General features: G+C 33.3%; 1 protein-coding gene across 1 annotated transcript in view; it reads right to left on the bottom strand.

Moving 5' to 3' along the window:
* PDS5B (PDS5 cohesin associated factor B) overlaps positions 1-20,396 on the bottom strand; it is a 91,694-nt gene that overhangs the window by 55,746 nt on the left and 15,552 nt on the right. Inside the window, exons 8-14 of the mRNA XM_023531605.1 lie at positions 19,366-19,481; positions 17,461-17,555; positions 12,434-12,579; positions 10,136-10,287; positions 8,836-8,949; positions 2,916-2,997; positions 658-706 (exon numbers count right to left, since the gene is read on the bottom strand). Coding sequence (XP_023387373.1) covers positions 658-706; positions 2,916-2,997; positions 8,836-8,949; positions 10,136-10,287; positions 12,434-12,579; positions 17,461-17,555; positions 19,366-19,481 — 754 coding nt within the window. The remainder of the gene's footprint in view (positions 1-657; positions 707-2,915; positions 2,998-8,835; positions 8,950-10,135; positions 10,288-12,433; positions 12,580-17,460; positions 17,556-19,365; positions 19,482-20,396) is intronic.

Raw genomic sequence — 20,396 nt, 5'->3', positions numbered from 1 at the left:
TCTCAGCAATCCATCTCACTCTCTTCATTACTACCGCAGGGAAGCTCAGCAGAAGCATTCCTCCTCCTCCGGCTGTTCCTATGCCCCCTCTGCCCCTCTGCCATCCACAGTGATCTCTGAGCAGCAGCGAATGCCCTGCGAAAACAGCTACTCTCCCTGTACCAAACAAAGGAGACAGGCTGCAAGAGCCTTTTGGATTTACTGTGAAATGCAATTAAGTAACACTAATTGAAATCACTGAAAGCAAAAAAGCAAATTAGTATTTTTTTTTCAAAGAAGCTCTTTTATAATTATTAGGTATATCCTTCACTCTAAATTATGGCTCAAAATAAAATTAGCTTCAGATAGATTCACATCAGAGCAAGCCACACCAAAGCACAGGTTCAGTTTTAACAGTAAGCTTATGTAATAAATTGCATTAATTCTCTAAAATAAATTTATGTAAAGCCTTTATGCAACTCTGCGGAGTATGCAATGTAAATGAAAATCAGAAAAAAAGAAAGCTGAGGCTAAATTGTTACAAAAAAATCAATCAAAAACATTTTAATCTTTTCCTATATTATCATAGCCTAAAATGGAACTCCATGAAAAACTTTATCAGACAGGAATGTTTCAACTAAACTTTAAATTTCGCATATAATATTTGAAATAACTTACTTGTAATAACCATTACTTTTGAAAATATGGCCTTGACACTGGCATCTGTCTGTAAATCACACAAAAAAAGGCAAAATTAAAATTTTCTGACAATAATCTTCCTTATACTTTTCAGGAAATTAGACAAGCACAACATATTAATGCTCCAGGCCCACGCCCTCACCACCACTGTATGCTCCTTCTCTACCTATGTTTAAACTCCAGGTGGACATGATGAAAGGTGGGCATGGACTCACACACTGCGCTGCAGTCCACCTCTTCCCTGACCCTGATGTTAGCCTCCTTCCCTAAAACACACACACACACACACACGCACACACACGCACACACACACGCGCGCGCGCACGCGCCAGACTGCTGCACCAACCTTTGGGACAGGAAAATATTTCGTTTTTCTTTATTACTAAAAGAATAGGGCAACTATGTTTAGAAAAGGAACAAAATAACCTGGAAATGCTGGTTTTCAAGGTTTTAGCCTTATCAAAAAAAGTTGAAAATTAAGTATACAATTCTCATTGACTTAAGGCAGCCCTAAAAATTTTTAAGCCTGAGGATAATAAGACATAGTCATGAAGTTTATGGGGAAGGCTCTGTATAAAGACAATGTAAACAGATGCCACTGATATGTACAATTTTCCAAGAGTGCTGGTTATTTGCTACCTCAGGGCAATGAATGAATTACCATTTCAGTGAATGAATGTTCACCACACCATATTGCATGTGATACACCCTGTACAGTCATGTGTATAAAGGTGTTTCTAAGAGTACTACTTATTTGCTGCATCAGGTTAGTGTCATTAAAAAAAAAAAAAAGATATCATTGAACAACTCTGTGTAAAATACAGAGCTAGAAAAACATTGGAGGTGAAGGGAACAAATCGAACGAACACCATCATCCCTATTTGGGGACGTGAGACACAAAGCATGACAAGAGTGTAAGAGTTGACTCCAAATATTTGGAATGTACAGTATTTGAACAGGTCTGTCAAGAAACATGTTAAGACTTCGTTTGATTTGAGAGAAAAGAGGTGGCACTGGGCTTTCAAGAAGTTGATCCACATGAAAAAGAAAGGTTATCAACAAAAGTAAAATACTGGAAATTACAAAGCCACATTGAGTGACACTGAGCAAATCAATTTAGTTAATAAAGCAGGACTGACTACAGCACTGATCTAAGCAAGAATAAAAACTATCTTAATCAGACTGAATAATGAAGAAGGCAAAAAAAACATACGGATTATTAAGTATTTAAGAGTCTTCTTAGTAAAAGAGGAAATACAAACACTCAAAAGTTAAACACAGCTTTGTATTTTTTTCTATGTCTACTATAATTCTTGGTATAAAGGGAATATTAAGTAATTCTTGTGTTTATAGAGAGGGTCAAACAATCAGTGTAAATTCACTGATTTTTAGAACAAAAGGCCAAATTTATACCTAGAAGAACTGGAAATTCTGCCCCTCAGATAAAACAAGTCTGCTCTGCGGACCTCTGTCCTATGAACACAGGGTGTACGAGGGGGGAGTGGGCTGAGGGTTTCCTCTAAGGAATGAAAAAGAAAAAACAAAAATAACACTAAATTGTGTTCTCTGGATGCAATTTAAAATGACCAGGCACACTGCTTTTTAGGTGAATTATACTTTTTATAGGCTTACATATACCATTCTCAAACAACATGCTAAAGGAAAAGAACAAAAAAACCTAGCATCATTCTAAATGTCCAAAAAGTAAAATATGATACATCAATGAGATGAATACCACAATTAAATTTTAATAGTTATAAGACCAAGTAGGACACTATAATTACCACAATATTAACTATAAGTAAAAATATCAAGATACTTTAATTACATATTAAAACTTTCTAAAATCCCAAGCCTATACAAAGATGATGGGAGCATTGCAGTGTGGCAGATAAAAGTATAATTTTACTCTATTATCTATGTTTTCAATGATGCTGAACTATTGTTTCAGAGTTTGTTTTTTAACTATAGAACCACCTTAGGTCTGAGCACACAGAAGCACATTCTCTTTCCCGTTGGGCACCCCCTTTCGCTGACACAGTGCATCCCCTTTTTTCCATGCAGTAAAATTTCCTTAAAATTCCAGTGCTCTAAGTTAGAGATCACAGGTTCTAGGCAGAACTGTGCCGCACAGAAATAGCTGTTTAACACACAGCAGCAACAGTAAAGAGTAACCCAAATAATGTGTTTTACAAAACGTAACATCAAAGGAAAACTTGTCATTACATTTAACTTACTTTGGGTTGCTTAATTAAGTCAAGCAAATCCTTTACTTGATGTCGGAGCAGATTTTGGCATTTCCACATTTCATTCAATGCTCTGAAAACACAAACACATAAATTTAAACAAAGAATAAAAATCCTTCCAGAATATCCTATGTTACTTTTTTTTTTTTTTAAGTTCAAATTACAAAAGAAGATGACAGAGATGAGGTAAAAATCACAGGACTAAGCAGCTGACGATGTATGGAGGGAAAGAGAGTCAAAAATAACAAGTAACATTTGAGGAGATAGCTGTATCAAAATAAAGGGATTAGTGGTGGTGGTGTTCTCTTGTGTATAAAAAGAGGGAAGAGCCAGCCACTGTAATATGTTTGTAGGCCAGGGAGTAGAAATTAACTGCACAGATTATAAACCTGAGAAATAAAGGAATATCTGATGGAATAAGGTCCTGTGGTGGGCAGAATGAAAAGGAATCAGAGGCACAGAAAAGAGTTAACCCTGAGAGAATGGGAATGTTCTTTCTTAAAACAGAAATATTATAATTTTATATAATACATGTTATATATAATTATGTATTTTTGTATTTTTATATTTTTATTTTTTATATTTTATATATTTTAATATATATTATATATTTATATAATATCCTATATAAGTGAATATTCTTTTTACATGGCAAAAATATTGATGTCCTTAATACTTTTATTGCTCTCAGGCAGAAATTTAAATCTAAAAGAAATTACACAGATACTCAAGAAAATATCTGTAAATCACAGAAAGCAGTTGTTATTGAAATATTAAGTTATAGACTATCAGGACCACACATATTTTAAAATTTAGAAAGGAAATTTTCCAAAACTAAATAATACCTTCATTACTTTGTTTTCAATTATCTACACTTCCATTAACCTCCATTATCACATATATGAAGCACTGCCAAAAACCAGTAATACAGAAGCACATAAACCATTCTTTTCCTTTTGATAGATAAGACGACAGCTATAAATTGTTTGATATTGTCATTCTCCTTAACAATATTTTAAATATACCCTTGGAGTTTTTAAAGAAGATAAGTTAGTTTAAATTTGGATATTTAAATTCCCGTAGTCACTTCAAAAGAGTACTAAGGAAGCAACAATATTGGAGCATTTTCGATCTTAGAAGTTAAATTTAAGATAGCTATACTTTGCTGTTTTCAATTTACTAAAAGTCTCATAAAGTTTAACTAGCACATATTAACAATGTAAACTTCAAAAGAAAAATGACCATATCCAGAAGACTATGAAAATCTAACAGCTAAAAGTTATGTAATTAAAATATTAATTGTCAAAGAAACAGACTAGTCATCTGTAAATACTTTCAAGCTCCAAAGTCTGTGAATTCTCCCTCTCATTATTCACCTTATCACTACTTAAAACTTCTGAAAGGCCTGGATTCTGAAAACTGCCTTCACTTTAAATAAAGCAGGAATTATTTTACCTATTGTAGTTATTTTTAAAGATGAAATCATATGCAATTCTAAAGCTCATTACAAACTATTATCGCTATAGCTTAAACCAAAAAGTGATCATCATTGGCTAAGAATCTGTATTATAGTATATTTAGGGGGACGACCCTCTCAAAAATTTTAATGAAGTTATAGTAAGCAACAAAGACAATTTGTTCTGTCTTTGCCTTTCTAAATAGTCCTTAAAAAAAAGAAAAAAGTTTACTTATAAAAGCAATATTAGTACAACAGGAAAACAAATATCCATTTGTTTAATATTAACTTGAATTCCAGTTGTCATTAAATAAATGGTAAACACCGAGTTAGAACCTGGACACTCTCACACGTGCTAGCTGAGGTTTTAAGTGGACAACTAGTTCCCTGACTTGGGCTTCCTGTTTGCACCAACGCACAAGTTTGTCGCAACTCATAGAAAAAGACAGAAACCATTGTGCTGCAGTTAGAAACCTGTCCAAACGCTGACGAGAATCTCTTCTCCAACCTTCTGATGGGCAAATGCCCTATCAGATTCAGTACAGAACTGTCTAGCTGAGAGCCCACCTCACGAAGACCACAATGAGAATGAGGACACCTGACAGCACTGCTTACTCTTGTCGTTAACAGCTGTCCCAGGAAACGGGACAGGTGGGGGGATGGGGGAGTTAGAAACATACATCATGAACAGTGAGTACTCAAGCCTGCCTCTAGTCTCCTTTTCAATAATTGATATATTTAATTAACTTTGGGGGCTTACCAGCAAAAGCTGGTACACCTCAAAAGTCTAAAATATGGGAAGTATTTTGTCTTCTCCAAAAGAACACAGTTACAGAATAAAATATATGCTTCTTCCAGCAAATAAGAAAGTATCCTTACCAAAAAAGTTCTCACCAGGAACCTGCCTACCAAGCAGCTATTTTTAAGTCCCTTCCAAACTCATTAGAGGTCTCAAATTCAAATAACTTCTGGGCTAGAATAGTAATGTAAATGAATGAAGTAGGAAACTTGTGACTATACAGAGTGGTGAGGACTGGACTGCAATTAGAACCATTAATGAAACTATCAATTTAATTAGTATTCAGGAAGGTGAAAAAAGATGACATAAAATTTGATACCCAAAAATTTCTCAAAAATTAAGATGTTTGATAATGTTTAGGAGGATGTAGAAACTCACAAACCACTGGTTGAAGTATTAGTATGATCATATTGGACACTAGTTTATAATTTGACACTAGTTTATAATGCTGAAAATGTACATGCTCAGCAATTCAACTCCTAGCTATATATTAGAGATCTCAAACCTTGGCTGCTCTTAGATCTCCAGAAATGCTTCTAAAAACACCACTGCCCAGACTACACCCCAGACAAATATTAAATGAAAATCTCTAAAGGTGAGATTCAGGCATCAGTACTGTTTAAACCTCTTCAAGTGATTCCAGTATGTAGCCAAATTTGAGAACCATTCAAAATCATAACTTGAGAAGCCCTTGCCTGTGTATACTGAATTTTAAAAAGTTCATAACAGCACTATTTGTATTAGCAAAAAAATAGAAGCAGCACAAATTCTTTCCACTTACTCAAATTTCCAATGTCAAGATAATGAAATAAAATTGTGGAATAATGACATAATGTAATTTGATACTACAGTGAAAATGAATGACGCACAAGCTAAATATATTATGGATAAAATCTTGGGAACATAATACAGTGGGGAGAAAAAGTCACAGAAGACTATATCCAAAATTATTTCATTTTCATAAAGTTAAAAACAAGCAAAATAAGTAATACAGAGGGATACATAAATACAAATATATGTGTATACATATATAGGATTAAACTATTTTTAAAAAGGAAACAAGAAATACAAAATCGAGGGTAATTATTTCCTTTAGAGGACAGGAAAATAAAAGGAAGAAGAGTTCACAAACTGGGTAGCCGATTCATAGATATTGTTATTTTATTACTATGCTTTGAAACTCACATGTGATATTCCTTTGCATGTATTAAATATTCCAAAATAAATGTAAAGACTTTTGGAGACAACAATCACAGATAAATGTAGTTAAATATGTAACAAAGTCTTGGTAAGTATTATTAGACTTACAGTTGGTCAGTTAATTCTAAAACCTTGGTTAAAATAAAAACTCATTTCAAAAATGACATATACATATCTTAAGTATTTTAACTTAAAACAGATAAATATCCATTATTTACCAACCATTTTTGTAAAATAGATTGGTCCACAGATTGGAATTTACTTTCAATTTTTCTATGGCATTATTTTTCAGTGTATCTCTTATGATTAGCATTTTTACTTTTTAATTCAATCAAAATACTTGTTATTCAAGTGACAAATGATATGTGACATATTTCATTTTATGATCATTTTTGTGTTTTCTATTTACAATTATTTCTCTTTTCTTTTCCATTTCTGGTATTAATTTTTTCATTAATTCTTTTTTGCTCCTATGGATTTGGAAGCTATATATTCTCATTTTATTCCTTTAGAGGTGACTTGGTTTTTGGTCTAATTAATCGACATGTCTGTCTTCATGCTTATATAATAAAAGAACCCAAAGAACGCTTTACCTGCCATCTTATATGTTGTTATCTGATACAGTCCACCTAGTATTCAAAAATTTTCACAAAGGTGAAGCAACAACCAATCAGAACAGCTGGCAGTAGAACAAGGTCCTAGAGGCCCTCCTGCTGTGCCCAGGTCGGGAGGGGGTGAGGTGGGGGGGTAGGGGGGTGGTATATCCCAGGGACTCGCTGAGTGTGTGCTGGCTATAAATATCAGCCTAGATGCTAACCTACTTTTTAATCCACACCCTCACCCCGTGTAAAAAAATCTTTGTTATTATTATTATTAATATTTGTTGTAGTAGTTGTTTTTATACACATTAATTATTTAGATCTGCAAAAGTGTTTGAAAATGTTATTGTTTCTTGCATCCTATTCCTTCCTTCTGGATTTAATTTCCTTTTTCACCAAAAGAAAGTATTATTCCTTAGTAATTTTTTCAAGTAGGATCTATGAGTGGTGAACTCTTTTTTGCTTGAGTGTCTTTATTTCATTTTTATTCCTGAATGACAGCTGTGCTAAATCAAGAAGTCTAGATTGACTATGATTTCAAACAGGTTGTTTTGAATTGGATATATATCATATCTAATTCATTCTAAGAGGCCATCAATTGCACTGTGAAAAATGTATTCCAATTACAGAGATGTCGGCATATGAAAATTTTGTTTTAAAATCAGTTAAATATAGTAGTAACAAATTTTACTATATGCAGTGGAAAAAGACTGAGCTTTGGAACCAGGTTGAACTGAGTTGAAACCCTCACTTTGTCTCTTACTACTTTTGTGACTCTGTGCAAGTTAATTGACCTCTGTGCGATTCATCGAATGTAAAACAAGAAAAATGTCACTTTTAGTAGGGGCTGGCAAGCTTTTCCTATAAAAGGTCGGACAAGAAATATTTTAAGCATTGTGGGCCATATGGTTTCTGTTGAAACTACTCAACTCTGCCGTTGTCGCACAAACGCAGCCACAGATGATACATAATCCTGTGCCTGAAATACAGCAGGTGTCAAGAAATGTACATTTCTCCTCTCTACAACTTTTCCTCAATGTTTCTGTGAAAGATATAAATAGCACATACAATAATTTCCATGGGGGAAGTGAAGTCAAAAGTCTAAATAAGCAGCAGTAGGAATGAAAATTATATTCAGCTCCTCAGTTCCAATTTCTGAACATTGAATCCCCAGCAGTTATAACTACATGTGCTGGAATACTAAGGATCTACATTTTCTAAAACCTAGAGCAAATTGGTCTTGAGGCCTCAATTTCCTAACCTTCAGTATGATTCAATTAGCAGTGTCTCTTCCATGTCCAAAATACCAATGCCCCGCAAAGGAACCCAAACGTACTTTTTAAAAAAATGGACATAAAAATATATTTGTGTTTACCCTCATGCCAAATGACAACACTGTACTGAGGCTATGCAGCACAAAAGTATGTGCTCTACTGCCCTACACCATAATGCAGGTCAGTATCAGGTAGAAATAAAAAGGTAGTCTTTTCACAATATGGATCTCTCTGATGCCTTAATGAAAAAACAAAAACCAAAAGAACAACAACAACAACAAAAAGTACACCAATATTTCTTAAGACGACAATATGAAAATCTGGAGAAAAATCCTATCTTAAAAGATTCCATACCAATCATCTCTATTTTTCAATTGCTTAAAAAAATTCTTGTTAATCTCATGCTGATAGCAGTACTTTCTGGGGAAAAAAAAAAAAAAAAGCTGCCTATTTTATTGTGTCTGACCATTTAACCAATGTTTACATTACATAAATTGCTAACATTTAAAAACAGTTATTTTTTCTCCATAAAATCCAGTATACTATAAAAGATGGAAAGAACGGTTTGACGTTTGAAACATACTTCACAGCATTTAAATCCAGTGTGGCGTACAAGTAATACAAGCACTTCATTCGTTCCGTAGTCTCCAGATTATGGGGAACCATGTATTGAGCAAAGATTCTTTCAACAAGCAATCTACAAGAGAACACACAGAAGGTGCTATATCGATTCTTTAAATGTATTAAATTTGTATATAAAATTCTAAAACAAATAAAGAATAAATTTCTGCTTTCTGAGTGAAGATGAGAATTCTAAATTTCTCTCTGTAAGAATAGGGGCCAAAAAAGAATTTAGTTTGATGTATTAGAAATAGCCCTTTATCCAGCCAAGATTACATCTACATGACCTTGGGCAAGTTATATATCAAGGACTCAATTTCTTCATCTGAATAAAAAAAGAGTTATTAAAAAAATTACATTAAGGTCCTTCGAAGTGATAAATTCTAAATATCTATAAGTTAAAACTATAAAGAAATTTTTAAGAGTCTTTCAGTTTTTGTAGCAATCATGATGAAAAAAAGACCTAGTTAAAAATACAAAAAAGAGCTATCCAATCATAATGCAAATGTCCGTGGCACTGATGCTCCATACTCAAAAAGTCTAAAAACTTCAATTTTTTAAAAATAATAACTATGAAGTTTCTTAGATGTTAACCTAAGATACTCAGTTGCTAGATTTATATCTTAACATGGTAAGATAGCCTATTGATTCTTAATTGTCTTATTCTGACCTGTTACAGGCAAAATCATTTGGAGCCCATTAACAATTTGTTAAATCAATTCAGACTATAAGTGAGATTTACAGATCTATTAACTATTCAATGGTTAGGATATATACAGACCTCTAACCTTACAATGGAATATAAAAATACAAAGATTATATTCAGATATGTTTTTATATAAACTGATAAACTGTGTTTTTAGCTGAGTAGGAATTATTTTTATTTAAAATGTCTGTAATCTAAAGGATTTTCATTTGAATCTTATTTGAAAAAGTAATTGTGCTCTTTATAACAATTACCTATGAAATAAAATTTAAATTATAATTAACACATTCGTATTTTTAAATATTATTCTTTTCTAAAATAATATATGAAAATGAACATAAAAGCTGTATCCATCCCTAAAGTTATATACAAATTACTGCTTCACTTATAGCTTTGGTGGGAAGAAAACTAGTCATTCCCTACACCTTCAACTAGCAATCAAAACTAAGGAGGGAGTTTAAAATTATAAAAAAAAAATATTTGCCTAAAACAGCAGATCGACAGTTATATAACATCAAAAGCACCAAATATTTTATATATAGTGCTCTTAACTTACCGATCATCAATACTGTTTTGATAATATATATGTAGCAATTTGTCTTTGATCCATGAAATCTGTTTTGCAGCATCTTTTCCAGCTGCTGATTGTAAAGCATATTTCTTATAAATTTGAGCAAGTCCCATCATGGCTTCTTTGCGTACTCGCCACTTAAAATAAAAACAAAAATGTTTTCTTATTTAAAAATGCTTCCATTATAGTAATTCAGAAAAGTCTGGTTGTCTAGTTTTTAATTTACTTTATCTATTTTCAATCAAACTTAAATTCTTAGATATCAATATATAATGACTAGATGAAAAAACACAACTATCATTTTAACACATCTACTATGTAAAGTACAGATATATCGACATGTATAAAGAATTTTAATGCTCTCATATCTTAAACACATCACTTACCCCTAAAAATAAAAGCCAATCATAATCTACATAAAGTCACTTGAATTGGTTAGGAAAAGTGTGCTGTCAAATTTTAAAAGGCAATGACAGAGTTAACTGGGTAAACTGTGACTTATCTCTCATAATTTTTCCCCAAATTATGGCGTATATTAAGCATACTTATATTAAAGGTATATATGATACTGGCTTTATCAAATGCTGGATAAAGACACATAAATGTTTCATTTTATATATCTGGGAATTAAGTCCAAGTACAAGACGAATGTACTAAATTATTTTTTAAATTAAATATATATCTGCTACAGTACATCTAACACTGCTTAATTATTTTGGAATGAGTTTATTCTCTAATTTTACATAAACACAACATTATAATCAGTGGGATGTTAGTAATATTTAGAATTTCATGAATCTGCACGGATTATTCATTTTTCCTTTGCAGTCTGTCATTCATAGTAATACCCTCCCCTTGGTTTTTCTTTTAATTAATCACAGTAGGTTAAGAATAGGCCTTACCCATCCACCACATGCATACTGAATGATATAAATGACTTCAGAAGCCTACTCAGGAAATAAGAATTCAAAGTAGTTGTAAAAACTTTATCCCTAATTCCCTATCTTATCTCTAACTCTAATTTCCCAAAATGCTGCTTTAAGGAGAATTTAAAGTATATTCTAATACTATCAAAAAACATAAATATATTCAATTGCTTTTGGTACTCAATTAATATTCATATGAATGAACCAAGCAGCCCTAAAATAAACACAACAGATGATAAAAATGTAAGTGGATTATGATCCCAACAACATAGAAACACTTAGCTCAAATTCCAAGTCTAAGATTACTTGAATACTTAAAAGGCTGTTATCCTACCATGATGCAAATCTCCTTCTCCTTCTTTATGACATTTGGCGTTTTCATTGTTTATACTCCAATGAAATGATCAGTAAAGATGAGTTTAAACTTATCAGTTAAAATAAGTTGTTCTGAATACCCATATATTTTGGTATCTTAGGGTAGGCGTGGGGGTGTCCTGTCTATTCTGCACCCACGACCAGCATTATCAAAGAGGATGAAATGATGGATATAGCATAACCAACTTCATAAGCAACTATTAAAATGCTGTACTTACCTAGTCACGGTTATTCACAGCTAACAACAGGCCTCCCACACTCTTTACTAATTAAGCCCTAAAAATATCCAAGATTTTCATTCTTCACCAAAATCTCTTGTAAGTGTAAGTCCATAAAACCCATGCCATGAAGGAAAGGCAAAGGGGAAGAGGGAAAAGTGAACGTTCACTGAAACTTTTAAGGAGTACCTAATGTATTCCAAGCAATGTGGAATACAAACATAACAAGGCAAGGGCCTCTCTTCAGAAGCCACTGATTAGTAAGTGGAGCTAGTGGATGCTCACTCAAGAAGGAAGGTTTGAGGCCACAGAACATAGGCTAGTAGCATGTTGGGTTTAGCTCTGCCAAGATAAAGACATCTTTTTTCTTTTTCTATTCTATAGAAATTATAATACAACTAGCTATAGGACTACCAAGTGATACCCATATGAAAGGGGGAAAAGAAAAACAGAGCCAACAATATGAGAAGCTGTGCCTGAGGCCCTTTATAAAAGTCATTTATTAAAAAGAGTGTTCAAGCTAAACATCTGACTACCACAGAAAGCCATCTCATTTTTAGGATAAGAATAAATAATCTTAATATAGAAAAACTAATAAAATTTAATGAACAAAAAAGTAAAACCTTTTCAAAAACGTTATTTTAAGAAAATGTCCCCCCCCCAAAGAACTTATTACATTTAAACTTCAATATTTCCATATGAAATACTATTAAACTTCAGGTATTCAAAATGAAAACCAATTAATAATTATTACTCCTACTTACCCGTTTGTCTAACGTTCTCTCTCTCACAAAATTAAGTAAGTGATCGTTGACCAGAAGAATATCCTTTTTAGCAGCTGTAACTATAGACACAATAACATCATGTCTAATAGCTTCCTCGGGGTCATGTGACCTCACTTTAAGATATTCTGAAAGATAAAATTTTATTTGATCGAAATGGAACTTTAACAATTAAAATGTTTTTAAAATGTGCATAAGATCTTTGAAAGTAAATCACGATGAAATAGAAGGGTCAATGTTTCAAGATAATTAGAAACAGGTGAGGGAGACAGGGAGGAGGGAAAGGAAGGAACGTCAGCCCTTCAGCAACACACAGTGGTTTGCACACAACACAGTAACCCCGACTCTCCTTTCAGTTCGCTCGTGCGTTGATGCCTGAGTTCCCAACCTCATTCATTAAACAAACCATATAAATGAACCAAGATGAATATCGACATTAAATATTTCACCTTTGGATTTTGTTTAAATGGTTAAGTCAAGTGGTCCTACTGGGAAAGGCCAGAGAATTCAAGTTTCCATTCTTTAACTAGGGAAACCCTGAGTGAGGTCATTCAGAGAATAAAACTGACAGGCAAGTAACCAAGAAACAGGATTACAGAAAAGGCCAGAGGCAATTTCATTTAACTGAACTAAGAAAGGCCAAAGGGAAGATGGAAGAAATGAAACATTTAAAAATTGTGAATGCCTGGAGGAGGATCTTAACGTAACAAACATCGGAGTTCAGATCTGGCACTGAGAATGCCGAAAGAAAAATTCACAATCTTCAGTAATAATGTCTTAGGCTTAAGGCCCCACAACTGAATATAAGTTTAAAAAATAAAATATTCAGCGTTTTTACAATAAGACCAGTGAGATAAAATTTCCTTGTTTGGATTTGGAATAATAAATATAGACATGCTTACAGACCACAAACAGTGCTTATGGTTGTGAATAAATTTACTTCTCTATAAAACAACAGCTTAATAAATAATTATAACGTGAACGCCCATAAAACCACTGCTCAGGACTCACGCCCACCCACCTTGAGCATTCTCTACTAATATGAACCACCCCAAAATGAAAGCGGCCATATGGTTGCTAAAGAAAACTTCTGAAGAAATGGAAAGGTTATTTTACCTAACTCATTAAAGGAAGCTATTTTTAGTAGTAATTTCAAATGGACTATGTTAAATGTATCTCGAGTTCATTTCCCTGCCAAGATAAATACAGGAGTTTTACTTTTTACTGTACTTGTTTTGAATGCAATACATATTACTTTATGTATTGCACTAAAAAAGGAAAAAAACCAATGACACACCATCAATTTTAAGATGTGTCCCAATTTCCCTGAAACAAATCATTCATAGTACGTAGGTATACACAAGAGCTACTAACTTATACATATTTACTGTGCGGTGGAAAAGAGAAAAAAAAAGATTCTCAACAGTTACTTGGCATGAGAAAGCATCTAATAATACTCTTTGCAATATGGCTATGTCCCTCAAACTTGGCTAAAGACAGAAGAATGAATTTCACACATTGTCAAGAAAAGAATAAGATAAACGTATGTGTATAATACATATTTATCTCAGCTAACTCTCCAAACTCTAAGAGAGCACAGCAAGAGAGATTTACAACAAAATTTTGGCAGATGGATGACTGGTAAATGCCAGAGGAAAAAGAAATAGATGAAATCCAAAAGGGGAAGAAAACAATAAACAAGTCAATTCCAGAGTAGAAGAACCGGAAACCATTTAGAACTTCAAGGCACCGAGCTTGAGAAAGGGAGAGATGAGGACTGCAGCTGAAAACAGTTTGAAAATCTGCATAAAAAAAAGTTAGACTCCTAGAGTTTTCAGCTACAAAAATTAAAATGTGCCGAGACTGAAGACTAGGAAATCATACAACATAACATAAATTTTTCATAAAAAATAAAGCTATATATTGCTAGTCTTCTGTATACAATGGTTTCACATCTGTGGATGCAACTAACCATCAATTGAAAATACTTTTTTAAAAAAATGTTATGTTGTTGCTGACATGTACTGTGTAGTTAGGCCTATGATGGCTGCTTCTGTACTGAACATGTAGAGGTTTTTTTCCCTGTCATTATTCTCTAAACAATACAGTGAAACAACTACTTGCATAGAATTTACATTGTACTAGGTATTATAAATAATTTAGAAATCACTTTAAAGTATAAGGGTGGATCTGTGTAGCATATATTTGCATACATGTTTATTCGCAAACACTACACCATTTTATAGAAGGGACTTGAGCATCCTCGGATTTTGGTATCTTAGGGTAGGCGTGGGGGTGTCCTGGAACTAAGCCCCTGCAAATACTGAGGAATGGCCAAACTGTCTTTCGGTAAAGTAAAACGTTCAAAATAATGATAAGGACTAAAAAGATTTTCTGCGAAATACTTCACATTTAAAGTACATTTTAGAGTGCTATAAACATATCAAAACATCTATCTATTATTTAGCCAATAATATAAACTTTGCTTTAAAGTTCTGACTATGGAAAAGTGCTTAAAATTTTTTATACTTTAAAAAAGATCCAGATACATATAAAGCTATTACAAAGAAAAACAAGAAAAATAATGAACTAGCCAAAAAAAGATGGGTTTAAAATTTAAAGACACTTAAGAGAAAATAATGTATCAATGTGCGCATAAAACATGCTCAATCTCATGAGTCATGAGGAAAGTGCAAATTAAAACCACAGCAGAAGAGCAAGACCCATGAGAGTGGCTGGAATCACGAAGACTGACAACGCAAAAACACTGACAAGGGTCCTGAACAACTGGAACTCGCCAACATTTTGGGAGCAAATAGAAAACAGTACAACTGCTAGGGAAAATTTAATCATTTCTTACACAGTTAAACATGTATTTACCCTGTGTGACCAGCATTTTCACTCCTAAGTAGTTCCAAAGAGAAATAAAAACATAAATCCACAGAAACACATATACGAGAACACTCAGTAATCTCAGTCATAATAGCTCCAAACCGAAAATAACTCAGATATCCATCAAAAGAAGAAAGTGAATTATGATCTATTCCTAACGATGGAATACTACTCAATAATAGAAAAGAAAAAGTAGGAGTACAGGAGACTCAAAGACATTACAACTAGACTTTTAGACTCCTGTTGTTCTCTGGGGAATCTGACTAGCTGAAGAGGAAGTATTTAAACTCAAGGTTTTCCAAGGAATAACCCATCCTAAGAACCCGAGGGTAAAGGTCATAGTCAACAATCCCGCCCATACATTCAGGGCTTTCTAAAAAGCTTTTCATTTAGTCCTCACTCTTAAAAGCAAACAGCCAGAGACTGTCAAGTGGTTGAGGAACATCTCTAACACGGAATAGAGGCAAAAGCAAATAAAAAGTGAGAAAAACAAGTTAGCTAACGGTCATTTTGTGGGAAAACGAAAACTTCCCCAAAACACTATCATGAATTCTCTCAGAGAATACTGCATCAATAGCACAAGAAAAGGATGCTACAGTCAAAGGAACATGGAGGGGAAAAGAGGAGGAGGAAGGAAGAAGGGAGACAGAGACAGGCGTACCACGCGGCAGGCATACAGCACACATGCACAAGTTGAGGAGGCCAAGAGGGAAGGGGATGGGGAGGGTAAGAGAGGGAAGAAGAATGAGTTGTCTTAAAATCAGTTCTGCAAAGGGTTCTGAGCAGGATATCTTACCCCTAAATAGGACGAAAGTGATAAATACTTGCTGTTTAAATCTAACGGACAGGATTTCAACAAAACCTGAAAGCGTTACTATGATAAACTTGTTAAAAATGTTATAAAAGGTTACTTTATGGTTTTCTTTAGCACAATAAACTCAGAAGGAAGTATAAGATTTAAAAATCAACTGTGAGCAAATACTGTACTAAAAAAAGCAGTTAAAAACACAGTACAAGTTGTTATAAATAATCAAGTAATAACAAACAGTAACGTGCAAGACGAGAAGAATGTGCAGAGTTAAAGCTTTCCAAGGGCCCTCGACTTCATAGAGAAGCTGGTGCGTTCTGATTAACTTCAGACTTCATTAATCAATTATGAGTGAAAGCACAAGACAATGTTAACCTCCAAGCCCAGGGGGGGAAAAATGAAAACAGAGAAAATTTATCAACTGAGCACAAGAGAGAAAATAGAAAAAAAGAAGCAAAGAAAAAGCATGGAAAATAGCAAACACAAAATAAGATAGTAAGACTAAGTTTACATCAAATTCAAATGATATAGTTTAAATAAAATTTTTAAAACACACAGTAAAACTATATATAATTGATGAACACATGTGGCATAGAAAGAAAAACATGAACAGGATGCTACCAAACCCTCTGTAGAAGTAGGAAGAATAATTTATGAGGGGCATTTCAACTGTATCTACAATTTATTTTCTTTATAAAAGTCTCAAAAAAAATAAAAAATATAAATAAATAAATGTCTCAAGCAAATACAGCAAAATGCTAACATTTCTGAGACAGTAGCTTTTATATTCATGTGTATTTTCTATTTCATAATTTTCAAAAAATTAACAGAACAGCAATAGTCAAATACATGATATTCTCATTACTACAAAAATACAAAGTTCTGAACTGCCTTACAGTTATACAGATTTCAGAAAACTTACCTCCATTTAGTATGCTTAGTTTACAAATTAATGACTCTCACCTAAGTTATCAAAATATTGAAAGACAAAGTCTTATAATCAATCCCAAATCAAGACATGTTCAAATCCAAATGCCTGACATACTTTAGAATTGTCCTTAACTAAGAAACTAGCTAGCATCATCTCTGGTAGCACCAACATTCTACAGGTGATTCCAGTCGAAGCAGGCACAAAGGCAGTATAAATCCTAGCTTCAAAGAGTAACCTCCATGATGATGTATTGAAAGAAGAAGCCTTCGCCTACCATAATAACAAAAAAAAAGGGGATTTTTTCCCCTCCCATTTATAAAACTGATTTTTTTCAGCAAAAAGCATCCAAGAGTATCTCCTGTTATGGGTATAGAATACCTGTTAAGTCCTTTGCTAGATCAGGATGGTTCATGAGACAGTGGCTTGCAAATTTCACACATTCCAGGCGTATTGGTACATGGATGTCATTAAACCTGATGAAACATCAAGGCACAGTGATATTTAAAATCAGATAAAGAGATATGTGTTTAAAATTCACTCAATTTATATTTTTTTCTCTACTTAAAAGAAAAAAATTATGTAGGACAATTCAACAAAGTGGAGCCTAAGTCTTTGATACACTATATACGTATAAATGCTTTGGAACATCTATATTAAACTAGGACAATCTCCCAAGAAAACTATGTACTATTAAGAAGCATATTTACATAATACACATTTATTTGGCTTAAATACAAGAATTAAAATTTTTCTTTTAAATGCTATATTTTTAAATATATTTGTTTATGCAAATATGTGTGCACATAGTTCACAGATATATTATCTAAATCCCATGCTGTGTTTGAAAAGATAACTTTTCCTCAAAATATTCTTTCTTAAATATAGGGCATATACAAATGTGTGGGTCTTGCACTAAACTCCATATTATTTTACATGAGTCTAAAATTGTGCCCAAGTTAGTCCTATCCAGTCGACCATCACGATTACTATACATCCGCTAATATCAAAGCCAATTTCTACATGGAAATGTAAATACCTTAGTATGTATCTCTAAAAATTTAAACTATGGTTGATACGTCATTTAAGTATCTTTTAATTTTATATTACATTTTATAAGCCTATATTACATTTTAAAGCCTTATTACCAAAGACTTGCTATTGTATTTAAGAAAAAGAGTCTCGAAATAAAACTCAAAATGACAATGGACTAATATTTATTAGTTTACCACACCTTATTAAACATTATTATTAAGCTGTGTAAGAGATAAATCAGCTAAAGAATTTAGCATTTAACACATAAAGGTTTATACCCTCATTTAACAAATTAGAAACATAAAACTAAAAATGCTAAATTTATTATAATTCATTGACAGTTCTGGTACTGAGATGGAAAGAAAAACAGTCACACAATATATTTCGATAAAAAATAGAGTAAGAGTCTTTAAACCCTATTTGTTTATTTATGACCTGAATTGCATTATTGGTTATAAAGATCATTTGAGGAGGGAAAAAAATCTTCCTTTATCCTCAGGATCAAAGAGAGTTTCAGCCAGGGCACCAGAAGTGGTTTTAATGTACTCGTGGTCGGGGTTACCTCCAGAAACACGCAGAAATGAGCCTCTCACAGATGAGAGACACACACACGCAAAATCCTGCAACCAATTTCCAGAAGTTTGTGAATCATTAAAAGCATACAAGGAACTCAGGTTACCATTTTATCATTTCTTTAAATGAGAAATGAAGGAAGAAGCGAGGAGGAGGGACACGAATAATCATTTCTTTATTTATTCTGCAGATATCCTTACAATATGTATCTCCGAATAATCTAATTACATACAATTTTTTTGTGGAGGGGCTATCTCTCACAATGATGTATTTTCAGTTGGAATTAATCACTGCTGTGTAATAATATATTTTATTTTATTTTATTTAGAGTCAAAGGGAAAGTTTATTAAAAAAGGGGTAACATTCCACAGACAGAGTGTAGTCTCCTGTCAAAAGCAGAGAGAGGGTAATAATAGATTTTAATTTCATTATTTTAATACTTTGTAAGGTAGTTTTTAAAATGTGTCATCTTTTAAAAATTACTGAGGACAAAATAAAATGAAAAAGAAAAGGGAAAATATAAATATGGCCAATCACTATCAGCATTCAAAAATTACAAAATATAAAACTTCACATTTATGATTTCAGAGAACAAATTCAAATGTGGGTCGTGGTTTAAAATAATATATGTAGATATAAACATACATTACTTTTAAACAGGACACCAAAATCATATACCTGCCCAAGTAACACTGCCAAAGTGGTTTGTTTTGAGAAGCCAATTCTGAATCTTTTGCCCCAAACATTTTTGCCAGTAGTTTAACAACTTGCAGACGTTCCTCATTATCATTGCTCTGAAATAAAACACAACCACAGCTTTAAAACCATGAGGCAGATAACATTCAGAACAATTTTTCCCATGATTTTCCTGTCCTCCAATTCCACAGAACACCTTCCATAAACTCCAGATGAAATATTCCACGTAAAAATGCTCAATATACTTTTCACAAAGTTAAATGTTACCTTAAATGTTCTAATCAACTCAAATTACATTAAATCATACTTTCCACTTGAAATACATCCCAAAGTTCGATTAAATGTTAGAGGTTTCCTCCAACAATTGAGTCATTTCCATTCAGAGCCGAATTCAAAAACTAACTCAAATCAAACCTACTTACGATCCTTGAAAAACTATTGTGGTTTTCAAGAACAGACACTGATAGAGGTCAAGGCTGCAGTAAACAAGCTCCTCACGAGTGTCATGCTTAAGCTCTTTGCAGAAATGCACATGTGCTGAAGCTTCCCAGCAGAGGAATCAGCTCAGGCACATACAGCAGACTCGTAATGGAGTCCAACAATATGATGGAGCCATCCACGCACAGAAACTAAAATTCCTGCTTTCCGTGCCACACTGTGGGTAGCCTGAGAACTGGAACTCAAGTTTTCTGTTGATCTCGGTACCTCCAACAGATGACACAAAGGTTCAATGAACCAGCCCCAATACTAGACCTGAATATAAAATGTGACTGACAACTGGGAATATCAAAAAGCACCAATATTCAAAGTGCTATGAACAGTATGGTACAATTTTTTAAAAAGTTGACTCCAATGCCTCAGCCTAGCATTAAGAGCACCCCATAATATGACCTAATTCATCTCTATGATCTCTCATAACTCCTCTAAATAAGTATTTTTCAACCCTGGCCAAACATTAGAGCACATGCCCACCCCCCAAACAAAAAAACAACTGATGCCTAGACTCTATGCCA

This window comes from Pteropus vampyrus, unplaced genomic scaffold (genome assembly GCF_000151845.1).
Source record: "Pteropus vampyrus isolate Shadow unplaced genomic scaffold, Pvam_2.0 Scaffold71, whole genome shotgun sequence".
NCBI lineage: Eukaryota > Metazoa > Chordata > Mammalia > Chiroptera > Pteropodidae > Pteropus > Pteropus vampyrus.
This window is presented reverse-complemented; position numbering and strand designations above follow the sequence as displayed.